Genomic DNA, 13,527 nt, shown 5'->3' on the forward strand with positions numbered 1-13,527 from the left:
TAATTAAGACTCTTGTTTCATCTCCCAGAGATTGTTGAATTTGCATCCTAAATGTCACATGGTTACTTTTTTTTTCCAGTTTTGTTGAGGTAAAATTGACAAATAAAATTGTAATATATTTGAAGTGTACAATATTATGCTTTGATATATGTGAAAATGTATGTATATGTATATGTATACATTGTGAAATGATTTCCACAATCAAATTAATTAACACATCCACCACCTCACATAGTTACCTTTCCTTCTTTCTTTTTTTTTGTGAGAATTTGCTACTCTCTTAGCAAATTTCAAGTATACAATACAGTATAATTAACTATAGTCACCATGCTATAGGTTAGATCCTCAAAACTTATTTGTCGGGAACCAGCTGCAAGCTGACACAGTCCTTGCAGCTTAAAGCATGGCAAAGTCCTGCTTAATTCTTGACAGGACCTGAAAGAGTTATTAGAGACGATATGAGTCTTGGCCCGTGAGGTTGCTTGCGGTTTCTCTAACTATAGTTTGTCCTTGGCGTGTTTCGGTAATCACAGTCTGTTCTCACGCATGTTTATATTCTGATTCGCAGAATGTTTTGTACTATAACTTCAACATTAAGGAAATACTGTCTGATGATTCTGTCTTGTGATTTTAACAAAAACATGTATTGCCTACTGCAATCTATAAAAAGAGTTTTGATGGGAAATAAAGTGTGTGTGCTTGTACACCACCCTCCTGACCCCGTCTCTTCTTAATCCCCTCACCTGCTCTCAGGACTTGTTCCTCAGCCTTACAGCGACTGACACTTATTCATCTTATAACTGAAAGTTTGTACCCTTTTATCAGCCTCTCCTCATTTCCCCACCCCTCAGCCCCTGAAACCACCATTCTACTCTCCGTTTCTATGAATTTGACTTTTTAAAAACTCTACATGTAAGTGATTACATGCAGAATTTTTCTTTCTCTGTCTGGTTTATTTCACTTAGCATAATGCCCTACTGCCATACATAAATGTGCAACATAGATAGATTTCACATGTTCCTTAACAATTCACCTGTTGATGGACACTTCGGTTGTTTTTCCCATATGTTGGCTCTTGTAAGTAATGCTGTAATAAATTTGGGAGTACAGATGTCTCTTCAAGAGAGTGATTTCATTTCCTTTGGATATATAACCAGAAGTGAAATTGTCAGATCTGCTGACTGGAAAATAACCTCACAACATAACAGCTGTGAGTTGAGTTTTATTCAGGACTTACTGAGGACTGTAGCCCAGGAGACAGCCTCTCAGATAGCTCTGAGGAACTGCTCTGAAGAGGTTAATATATATATGAATTTTTTGGCTGGAAAATACATGTAGTCAAGCATACATCTTGGTAAAAGATTACTGCTAATCACATAAACATATATCTCCAGTTAAGGATTTTAGTGCTTGTCTATGTACAGGAAGATGCAAGAATCTGGGGTCATTGAAATTCTTCCTTAGATACACTTCTTAACTATCTAGGGGCCCATAGATCCAAAACACAGAACACTTTATCCTGAATTCCTTTCAGCATGTATTTGTAAGTCAGTGAGTGTAGTGGCTAATGACTTGATCCTTGTAGAGCTGGAATCGTGGGCAACACTCTATGTTTACAGATCATATGGTAGTTCTATTTTTAATTTCTTGAGAAACTCCTGTTCTGTTTTCTATAATGGTTGTACTGATGTGTACATTCCCACCAACAGTGAACAAGGGTTCCCTTTTCTCCACATCCTCACCAACACTTGTTATCTCTTGTATAAATGTTACTTGGTTTCTAATCTGATCCATTTTGTAAGCATTTAACAAATAACATTCTTAAAGTACAACCATAAAAATCACTCTATCTAAAACAAACAAACAAATAAAACAAGACAGGTCCTTAATGCCTGTGGTTTAACTACTTTAGTATTTGTTTGTTTTTACAAAGCAAATATTAAAAGATAATTGTAGAAAAGTAAAATACATAAATCAGCAAAAAGAAAATGATCCATAACCCCACCACTGAAAATGATCACTGTTGATATTTGGGCATAAATATTCCCAGATATATATATATATACATACACATACATATATGTATATATTTTGGCCGTGTTGGGTCTTGGTTGCTGCACGTGGGCTTTCTCTAGTTGCAGCCAGCGGGGGCTACTCTTCGCTGCAGTGCACGGGCTTCTCATTGCGGTGGCTTCTCTTGTTGTGGAGCACGGGCTCTAGGCGCACAGGCTTCAGTAGTTGTGGCACACGGGCTCAGTAGTTGTGTCTCACGGGCTCCAGACGCGCAGGCTCAGTAGTTGTGGAGCACGGGCTTAGTTGCTCCGCGGCATGTGGGATCTTCCTGGACCAGGGCTCGAAGCAGTGTCCCCTGCATTGGCAGGCGGTTTCTTAACCACTGTGCCACCAGGGAAATCCCCTTCCAGACTTATACTGTTAAACTGAAATTTGTTGAATGTTAATGTACCAGTCACTGTTCTAGGCACTAGGAATATCGTTGTGAACAAAACATTAAAAAATTGCTGCCCTCATGGATTTTACATTCTAGTGGTTGTTGACTGAAAAAAAATGCACAATGTGAGAGTTGCAAGTTAGGTTTTATTGGGGGCAAAATGAGTACTATAGCCTGGGAAAGAGCATCTCAGATAACTCTGAGGCACTGCTCCAAAGAGGCAGGGGGAAGGTCAGTTTTATATAGGACTTTAGTGAAGGGGGGTACATGCAGTCAAGCACACATTTTGGCAGAGGCTTGCTGCTAGTGATGAGGAGCAGATGTCACTGTTAACGATTTTACTGCTTTTCTAGATATGAGGAGATGCAAGAATTTGGGCTCATAAAATCTTCTGAAATTATCTAATTATCTGAAGGCCTGTTCTGTCAGTTTTTCCCAGAGCACAGAGTGCCTCATTCCTGATTACCCGGAACTCCTTTCAGGGTGTGTTGAAGGTCAGCGGCTGCGGTAGCTAGTGACTTAATCTTTGTAGAGGCAGATGGCAAGTGCCAATTTTTAGCAGGCATGGTGGAGAGAGATGAGGATGCAGGTAATAGACATAATTAATAAGTAAATGGGACAATATACCAGTAGAAGATTATATGGAGAAATGTAAAACTGGGTGAGGGAATGGGATTAGAATTAGGACTAGGAAAAGGGATTAGATTAGCAGTTAAATTTTGAATAAGATTTAATTGCATATTTAAAAGTATACTGAAAACAAATTTTGGCCAAGTGAAATTGACCAAATGTTAATCAATATTGAGCTAAAGGCAAAATCATCTTCACAGAGTGAACTTATGCAATAAATTAAAAACTTGAAAATTTTATCCAAAGAGGTATTATTAAATTTCATTTTAAACATTTCAGGGTATTATTTTTCAAAGTTCAACATTACAGTGTAGGTAGGACACATTAACAACTATTGTTAGCACTGTGATGTACATTTGCGGTCTTAAAATGACTTAAAACTTCACATTCAGTTGGAGTCTTTGAAAGATCAAGATTTTTCTTTTAGGTACCTTGCATTTCTCCAACATTTCTTTCTTCATACTCTTTATATTTTTTAATGTCTGTATGGGAGATGATTTGTTATTAATGCTGTTGATTCATGATTTTGGAAGTTTTCCCTCATGAAATTTTGAGAACTCAAAATTGATATTCTACTTGTAATTCTTCCTAACAAATGAGGAAAGACTCATGGCCTAAATGCATTTAAATATTCAATAATTAAATATAGTATTTAAAGGTCATTTTGTTTTATGTTCTGATTGCTAGCCCACCAAACAATTCTACCGAGATTAGAATTATATTTATAATTAAATCACTTCGGGTGGGAATAAAGTGGTGAATAGATTGACATGTAGATTCATACATAGCAAGAAGGAAGAGAATTTAATAGAGGGAAGAATATGGATATATCCAACAATTCCTTTGCAAATTTTCTTAGAAAAAGTGACTCTAATAACAACTTTCATCCACCTGGATCATAAAACCACAGAAAGCTAGAGCTGGAATACACCCTTGAAAGATCATCAGCCTATTGACTTTCACTCACACACATAGGAAATCAACAGATATTGTTCACTGGGCAGAAATACTGGAATGATAGTAGTAAGTGTGCATTAACTATGTGCTACTCTTTAACACACTAATTGCTTCACGTGTGTTATCTCTTTAAATTCTTCTGTTAACACTGTGAAAACCTACTACTATCTCCGTTTTACGGATGATACAACTAGTAAGCTGCAGAGCATTGCCATTTGAATCCAGGCGGTTTAGCTCCAAAGGCAGCCTTAAACATTAAGTAACATATTTCAAATATGCTTGCCTAAGCACAAAAAAGCAGAGGTAACATGCAAAAACCAAAAACGAGCTGTTTGAAAGTGATAGAATTTGATACATGCTCTTTTTTCCCAAAACATTTTTTTTTGCTATAGTTTTTTTACGCTATAAATTCAAGAACAAAACAAAAATGTAGACAATCAAAACTATCACATTTGATTCCATTATCTCTGTTCTCTGTAGCCTTCCTAGAGTTCTCATTTCGCTTCTAGGTTTTTGTTAACATCTTCATTCCCAGTGTCAGTCTCTCAAGATGCTTTCCTTCTAAGCCAGGACACCCCGACCTCTGAGTCCTCAAAGTATTCTTGGCCACTCCGCCTTCCACTCCGGCTCGCTGGAGGTTGTGTTTTGCGTGTGTGTATGTGTGTTTTACTGCGTTTGCTTCCCCTTTTCCTTGGCAAACTTCACATTCCGGAGACCGGAACGCAACGCTGGAGTTTGGGAAAGGGCGAGGAGGATGTCTCGACAGTGTTTACTAGGCCTTCAGCACTTTCCCTGAGCCCTGCCCCCAGCTCCGAAAAGAAAAGCTTCCAGGAAATGTCCTTGTTATCACTGCCCCGTCGGGCTGGGGGCTGGGAGCGGGCCGTCCCCTCCGCCCCCGGCTCGGCTGCTCCGCGGGCGCGCTCGCTCGCAGGCGCCTCCGCGCCGCAGTTCTCAGACAGCGGCGCTCCAGTCGCAGCCCCGCGGCACGCCGAGCGCAAGGGTCCCCGCCGCGACGCGCCACCGTCCCCGCCCGCGCCTCCGCGCGCTTCGCCATGAGGGTCCTGGGTGGGCGCTCTGGGGCGCTGCTGGCGTGCCTCGCCCTAGTGCTTCCCGTCTTGGAGGCGAACTGTGAGTAATCAATAGCGTCTTGTCTTCTTCTCTCAGCATTGCCAACTGAACTCCGAGCCCTCCTGGGAGGATTTTCTTTTCTAGGGCTGCAGCCTCCTAGAAAGTTTCCAGCAAGTGCTTCCATCAGCCGTGGATCTAGCGGGCAGTGTAATGGTGGAGGCAGGGTCAATATTCACCCTGCTCTGGGAATCAAGTGTTGACTACAGGACAGAGTCTAGAACAAGAGTGATACTAAATATCAGTGAAGGAATTAGAACACGTACCCATTTGCCCCAAACAGTTGAAGTTCCCAGTCAGAGGACAAGGATGAGCACATTACAGTATAAAAGTAGAGAGGAAAGTCAGCCCACTCTGTCTTCCCTTTGTACTAGTGCCTGTCCCCAACCAGCACCCCCTGCTGCAACCTACCTCCGCTCTGCAATGCCTGGACTTTGAGCTGGGTTTCCTTATCTCAACATTGACACACGAATTATTTGGGGATGAGTGCGGGTTTGCGTAGCAGTACGGAGATGTCAGTTTTTTAACCTTGAAATCAAAAGGACTGTTAAAGATTGTAGTTCTCAGATAATTTCGTACTGAGGATTTTTGACGGAGTGCCACTGATCTGAGGTCGTCGCATGAGTTCTTTGTACTTTATCTTTGTGTTTTCTGTTCTTTATGTTCCCATGCCTGGATTCAAGGCAGGATATTGAGTTTTCTCTAAATATATATATATATATATAGGGATATCAAGGCATTTAGTACATCTTAGTTGTCAGTTAATTAGTTTGTTCTTTAAAGGTTAAACATGCTCACTGGTCAAAAATGCTTACTTGTGCTATGTTTTATTCTCAGGAAATGGCATGGGAGAGATAAACTCTGAATTACACCATAGCATTTAGATTGGTTAAAGCTCCAATGTAAACTTTTCAAAGATGATAATGTCAGGAGAATTAAGTAGGAATTTACTAACATTCTACTAGTTTTATTAGTTTTTATTAGTTACAGATCAGGATGAATGAGGTGTTTTAAAATTCTAATTTAAAGGCTAAAACAACATTTGTTGATTTTATATTAAAGACGCACAATAGCAGAACTTCAGCATGCAAACCTCTATCATTAAGCCTATATATGGACCACATACAGTAACTCATTATCTATATAGTTCAGTAGGACAATCAAGTATTTGTCTGATAACCAGTGGTTTTTTTTTAATATTTAGTTATTTATTACACACCTGCACTTCTGACCTAGTATACTATGAACATTATATTATGTATATTTAAATGAGTTTTTAAAGGATAAAGTCAAAATAAATCTGAACAGTAGCACTGGTGTTTTCTTTCTGTACCTTAATGAATTATCTTCACACTCTCCTGGAATGCAATCATTCCATTTTGGAAGTCACTAACATATTCTACCAGAATGAAATGAAAGTTCATGAAAGTGAAAACCAACAAAAAAACACTGAAGAGAGAAAATAACATTTGGAAGTGGAGAGAAAAAATAATTACAAAGGGGATAATTAAAGCATGAAAAACTACTGGGTCTAAATAACTGGTAAATTGTAATCAATATGGAAAGACTAACATAGGAAATAATGTGAACATCGCAAGGCAAGATGTTGGGAATAACGCTTAAACATATGGAGTATGCTGTTGTCACAGAAAGGTTTTTATTGACCCCTGCACAGACTGAGACAGCTTCCCTATTGGGAAATATGATTTTAGAGTGTACAAGTGAAGCCAACAAAATACAGAGAATGCATCCTCCAGGGCCAACCATGATCTTCCCATCCATGGGAGCCTAGAGTACATTTCCACTGATAATCATTTATGGACTGGACTGCCATGCATTGTCCTCTCAGGGGTCTGCTTGTTGAACTCTGTACCAGAGAACAAGGTTGTTAATTGTGCTTACAAAGAAATATATGGGTAAATACATAAAACATGATAACCAGTGTTTTAGAGAGAAGAAAAAGGCAAAAATGGCTTGCCCCACGTACTGCTTGTCACCACAGGAATTTGCTAAACCCTTTCTTTTTGTAGAGATTGTTACATGTTCATGGAATCTAGGCAGAGTTAAAAAATGATGTGTGTGTCTATGTGTATTATACAGAGATATTCAAACCATACGTATGGAGAAATCTTGTTTTATATAGACACTGATAGCATATATAAATTAGTTCTTTAATTCTAGTTTAATTGGATTAAAAATCATTTCTGGTTTACTGAGGAGAAAACTGAGATACAGATGGAATGTGTTTACTCCCTAAGATTGTAAATTTGAGATAGAATTAGAATTCCAAATATTTGATTTATTGTTTAGTCCACAGAAATACAGTCGCTATTTAAAGAAAAAGTTTAAAAATCACAGCTTTAGGTTTGAGAGAGTTGAGAAATCATCCAGTTCAACTTTTTTGAAATTGTTCAGAGATGTGAACTGACTTTTCACACATGCTTGTATCTAATCTGTATCTATACGTATATGTGTATCTGTCTATCTATAGATTTAAAACTTAGGCTGTCTATATATTGTATACCACACTAAAGGCTGTGTGAAGAAAAATAGAAGAAAGGGGATGTCCCTTTTGGCTGTGCTAATTTGGCCCTTTCCAGACTTCCACTTCTGCTTAGGTGCAGTCTACCCTTGACATTACTGACTCATATTTTCCTTCTCTTTTTTGCTTTCCTCTTTCTTCCTCTGACCATTTCTTTTACTGTTTATCTATCTTTGTCTTTGCTTAAATTTCCTTTACTTCAGAGTCCAAAAAGTTGCACTGATGGAGAGATTTTATCAAGCTTAGGTTAGAGTTGGGGTTGGTGCTGGAAGAGTTAGAGACAATATCTGGTGTACTCCATCATCATCATCAACAACAACAACAATACCCTGTGCCGTATTCTCTTGCCATTAATCCTATCTAGGATATATGCTCATGCTTCTCATAATAGACCTTTTCTGTCCACCAAGTTCAATAACCTCTTTAATAGCTAAATGATCTATATGCATATTTAAACTTTCAAAATACTGTGAGAAAAAATATGAGAAGCCTGATAATACATATATTAATTAATCTTTAGCTACAAGCAACAGTAAAGACTCTTGCTAACTAAAGCAGAAAGAAAGAAAGAAAGAAAGAAAGAAAGAAAGAAAGAAAGAAAAAGGAAGGGAGAAAGAAAGGAAGGAAGGAAGAAAGGAAGAAAGAAAAAAAAGGAAGGAAGAAAGAAAAATAGAGAAAAAAAAAAAGCTGAGTGGATTTATTGGAAGACCTACTTAATGGCAGGTTGAATAACCAGGCTTAGGGAAGCCAGGGACTTGGGCATTTATAGTGGGCACTCATGTGCTCACTATGTGAGGAGCTGCCATCAGATGACTTAGTTCTAACTGCCTTGTAGTTCTGTGTATACCTGTTCATGATTGAATTTCTTAGAAAACAGAGCCTGATTATTTTGGCTTAGCTTGTTTCTGGAGTCCTGTGGTTGACAGCTCAGTAGAATCAGGTAGAGTGCCAGAAGGACAGCTCCCACAAAGGAATGGATCCTGGGAAGGAAGCAGAAACAAGAGAAGTCTACACATTCCAGTTATTGGCTGTACAACATACACACATGCCCTTCTTTCCATGAACACCATTTGAAAAACATTTCAAATATAATGCAGATATTTCTAATATAATGCAAATAACTAATGTACAGCAGAAAGGACCTCCTCTTCAAGAGATTCCAGTCACCACACTCAGAGAGGAAGGCTCAAGGCTGCCATTTCCTAGTTTAGTATCATCAGGTGATGATGTCCTTGCCTCCTCTAGTTCTGTCACAATTCTGTGTCAATGTGCTGTGCTTTATGGATGAAATGATACATCGTAGTATACCAACACATCCTATATTCCAGAAAATAATTTTAAAAAGACAAGCAAGGGAATACAGGTACTGGCTTTAGGGCTTGCCTGTCTCTCTTGGTTTTAAGCTAGAGCTGGTATTTATGACTTCTTCCTTCACTACCCAGTTCATATGTCTCCTGCTTTTAGGCAGTTCCTCATGTTTGATTTTTTTGTCTACTCACTTAGATGTACCACACCCTTATTCAGGAAGAACCTGAGCCCTGTTGTTCCCACCTATGGATGATTGTATCCATCTCTTCTTTACAATTTCTCTTGTGTATAGTAGTCATCCTGGAGAGGCAACACTTCTAACCCTGACTTGTATGTGGCAACTACACTATTTTGCCTTGATTACTGTCATTCCAGCATAATTCTCTCTTTTTTTCAAACAGGAGTAAAGAACTTGAAATGGCTACATAGCAGTCTCAGCTTCTAATTCAGTGGAAAATATGTTAGGTTTCCTAGTGAATGCATTCCTTCTTGGTTTCCCAATTTCTAGATGAACAGAACCTACTTGTAAAGAAAGAAACCAAAAAATTTGAGAACAGGTCAGTCAATTACAGTAAGTCCCCTACACACGAACCAGTTCTGTTCTGAGAGCGAGTTCGTAAGTCCTATTTGTTCGCAAGTCCAACAAAGTTGGCCTAGGTATCCAAGTAACACAATCGTACTGTACTGTAATAGGTTTATAATACTTTTCACACAAATAGTACATAAAAAACAAACACAAAAAATAAACATTTTACATCTTACAGTACAGTACCTTGTAAAGTACAGTAGTACAGTACATCAGCTGGCATACAGGGGCTGGCATCAAGTGAACAGGCAAGAGGAGTTACTAACTGGAGGAGGGAGAGGAGGTGGAAGATGGTAGAGCTGAAGGATCGTCAGCAATAGGAGACGGAGGGCAAGCTGCAATTTCACTCACACCTGACACTGATGACACAGGTTCTGGTTCCTTGCTGGATTCAATTCTGTCTACCCTCTTGAAAAAACGATCCAGCAATGTCTGGGGAGCAGCTCTTTTTTTCTTGTCATAGATGACACGGTAGCACTGGATTGCTTTCTGAACGGTTGCTGCAACCTTCGTGTACAGTTCTACGTTTGGTTCCTGTGCCTCAAAAACTAACAGTGCCTCCTCAAATAAAGAAAATCCCCTTGCCATTTCCTGCATCATGAACCTCTTCTTAGGTGTACCAGCTACATCACCACCTCTTTTACTCTTGCTTCTGGACATCCTGGATTTGAAATAAAGTTACTGTACTACTGTACTCTATACAGTAAAGTACACAAAAGCACAACCACTTGTAGAGGATGCATGCACGTGACAGTGTACGCCAGACACCTAAACTAACTTATGTGATTGGACACTCGAATGCATGTTCGCATCTTTGAAAGCTCGCAACTTGAAGGTTTGTATGTAGGGGACTTACTGTAGTTTCTTAGGGCTGCCATAAAAAAGTACCACAACCTGGGTGGCTTAAACAACGGAATTATTGTCTCACAGTTCTGGAGACTAGAAGTCTGGGATCAAGGTGTCAGCAGAAATGGTTCCTTCTGAGGGCTGCTCCATGCCTCTGTCCTAGCTTCTAGTAGCCTCAGACATTCCTTGGCTTGTAGATGGCATTCTCCCTGTGTCTTCACATCATCTTTCCTCTATACATGTCTGTCTCTGTTCCAAATTTCCCCTTTGGATGAGGACATGAGTCGTTGGATTAAGGCCTGCTCTTATTACTTCTTAACTTGATCATCTGCAAAGCTCCTATTTCCAAATAAAGTCATATTCATAGGTACTGGGGGATTAGGACCTCACCATTTTTTTAAAGGACACAATTCACCTCAGTCACTAACCATCAAATCATGACAAGTACTTCTTCCCTTTCTACCTTCACTCCTAACCTGTGTATTTTGGCTTCAGGAAAAAGAGCACCAAATATTAATGATTGCTGGTTCAGAGAATGTACCACTTTTTTTAAAAAACCACATTTTGGAAGATAGTACTGTGTCTCAAAAGGCAATAACTGAGCCCTCAATAATTGATCAGTCCATAATTCCATAAGGCTAGCTCTTTCTAGGTCTTAGAGTACACAATAAGACCAATGAAAACCATAATAATCATCCCATTGACTTACTTCTTTAATTGTGGAGTTAATTCTAAAGTTGTACGGCTTAGCATAAAGCATCGAACAAGTCTTCCAGTAGTGGTGCTGATGGAAAAATTAAATCCAAATAAAGAATAAATGTCTCTACCTCTGAGTCCAAATTGCTGCTCCTTCATAAAAAAAGTGCCCTAACTAGTCAGCCATTCATCAGGTAACTGGTTGGCTTTTGTAATCTGTCCGATTTACAACAGCTGAATGAATAGGAATTCTGCTAACAGCAAGAGCCTGTGACCGTTCGTGAGGGAAAGTCTGTGTAACTGAGTCTACATGTAGTCTCCATCCTTGCCACCATGGCTGCCTTTTTATGAATATTGAACAAGCACTAAACTGAGTGACACAAAGCAACAGCCTGATGGCCATATGTACCCACAGAGTTGTGTGTTGGTCCTCATAGCAATTTAAAAATCAGAAAATATCATCCAAAAATTTGTTTTTATAACTTCTTTTGAAAAACAAAGGAAGATCTGGCAATTCTGGGCCCACATTCCAACACAGCAAGATTCAGCTAGAGCTGGGACTTTCCTGGTGGTCCAGTGGTTAAGACTTCGACTTCCAATGCAGGGGGTGCAGGTTCGATCCCTGGTCAGGGAGCTAAGATCCCATATGCCCTGTGGCCAAAAAAACCCCCCAAACATAAAACAGAAGCAATATTGTAACAAACTCAATAAATACTTTAAAAATGTCCACATCAAAAAAAATCTTAAAAAAAAAAGATTCAGCTAGAGCTGATTCAGAGCTACCTTCTTTAGATAGATTATATCCTCTCCAGTTTGCCATAATTCCAAGCATTCCTCATTGTTTGTCACCAAATTCTCTTCTCTTGTTTATGGTACCTATCAGACACTTGTTGATTTCTGAGTTTGTGAGCCTTGCACTAGATTACCTTGAGAAGAACCACAACTGACAATCATTAAGTGGGCCATTCTGCCCCCTTTTATAATTAAGAACCTCCCTGGTATGGGGCTATCCACTTGGAACACAAATATTCTCAGCTCTGGGGCAATTCTTGCCCAAACTTCCTTGTTTCTAAGCCTAAGATCTAACTCTTTACAGGTCTCTGAACAACTGGACAGACCATTTGTAACTATTGAGAAAGTAGCAAAAATTCTGATCTCTGATAATTTCTCATTCTAAGCAAAGTGGACAATGAGAAATAACTGCTTATCTGTCCGCCCCCTGTGAAGGTTTTATTTCTCCTGTGCCCTTCAGGATCACCCTTGAGAGAGGCTGTAGTTCATTTCTGGCTGTAGCTTTGTAGCAGGTCTACCTCTGGCTCATGTTGGTACATCACACTGAGGCATCTTTTCCTTTTCATTCTTGGTTGTAGGCCTTTCCTCATGAGTCCATAAAGGGAGGTGGAGGGAGGGAAAGAAGTCAGGAGAATGAGAAACTGGCCCAGGCCACTTAGTGGTGCTTTAGGCTCATCCCATTCATACCTTTTGAACATTTCACAGTTGAACTGCTGTCATAACTAAATTTATGGCTAGATGAAAAACATAGCATCTAGTTCATGATGAGATGTTCAAATCACATTGTCCTGTGATCAGATCTTCACCTCACAAAAGTCCAAGAGGACACCAGGAATAGTTTCTCAAAGGGAAAATAATTGCTGAAACAAATGTGACTTGCTCCCAACTCAAAGGGATCACTCCTGAAATTCTTCTTCTGGGACTTGCTAGGGTGTCTCAAGAGTACCCTGCCGTCCTATGGACCATTTAAGCCCAGTTAGATCTGATGAGTCACTGGCTCGGCTACATGACAGACTGCTTGAAATGAACTTTGAACTAGCTAGAGAGCATTCTCTTATTTTGGTTTCCACCCACACTTGGCAGCTTCTGGACTCATAGTAAAAAGCTCAGAGTAGAACTTCTAAAAGTGGAATATGCCTCAAAAATAAGAGGTCCATCAAAATCTATTCTTCCATCTTAGTAATGGACAGCCAGGTATATAGCAACTTGTTTCTCACTTGAGCAGGAATAGTCCGACATGACCAGATTTTTGCTGAAAATAGTTCAGTGCTCTTAGGCCTGGGGAAGGAATCAGAAGGAATCACAGTTTGAAGATTGAGTCTGATTGGGCCTATAGTTTCAGGACAGAATTCCCTTTATCAACTGAGCCTCATAATCCTCAATTCTGAACAGCATACCTTAGATCTTAGGTGTTTTGATCTTAGATCTTAGGCATCTAATAATGAATAAAGTTTTGAGAGACTTTTTCCTTAGTGCAGTTACCTGGTGCATTTATTTTGCTTTGGAGAAAACTAGGAGAAAAGTTTACAGATGCTTCCTCAAGGGCGTCTTTCTTCTTCATTCAAGAGGTTCTGTATTCATCCACTGATTCAACTG

The 13,527-nt window shown here is 39.4% G+C and overlaps 1 protein-coding gene across 1 annotated transcript in view; it reads left to right on the top strand.

Moving 5' to 3' along the window:
• Positions 1–4,926: 4,926 nt before the first annotated feature.
• The window catches only part of PROS1 (protein S), a 61,791-nt gene continuing 53,190 nt past the window's right edge, over positions 4,927–13,527 (top strand). Inside the window, exon 1 of the mRNA XM_007164082.3 lies at positions 4,927–5,164. Within this exon, the coding sequence (XP_007164144.2) occupies positions 5,089–5,164 (76 nt within the window). The 5' untranslated portion in view covers positions 4,927–5,088. The remainder of the gene's footprint in view (positions 5,165–13,527) is intronic.

This window comes from Balaenoptera acutorostrata, chromosome 4, assembly GCF_949987535.1.
Source record: "Balaenoptera acutorostrata chromosome 4, mBalAcu1.1, whole genome shotgun sequence".
In the NCBI taxonomy this organism is placed as follows: Eukaryota; Metazoa; Chordata; class Mammalia; order Artiodactyla; family Balaenopteridae; genus Balaenoptera; species Balaenoptera acutorostrata.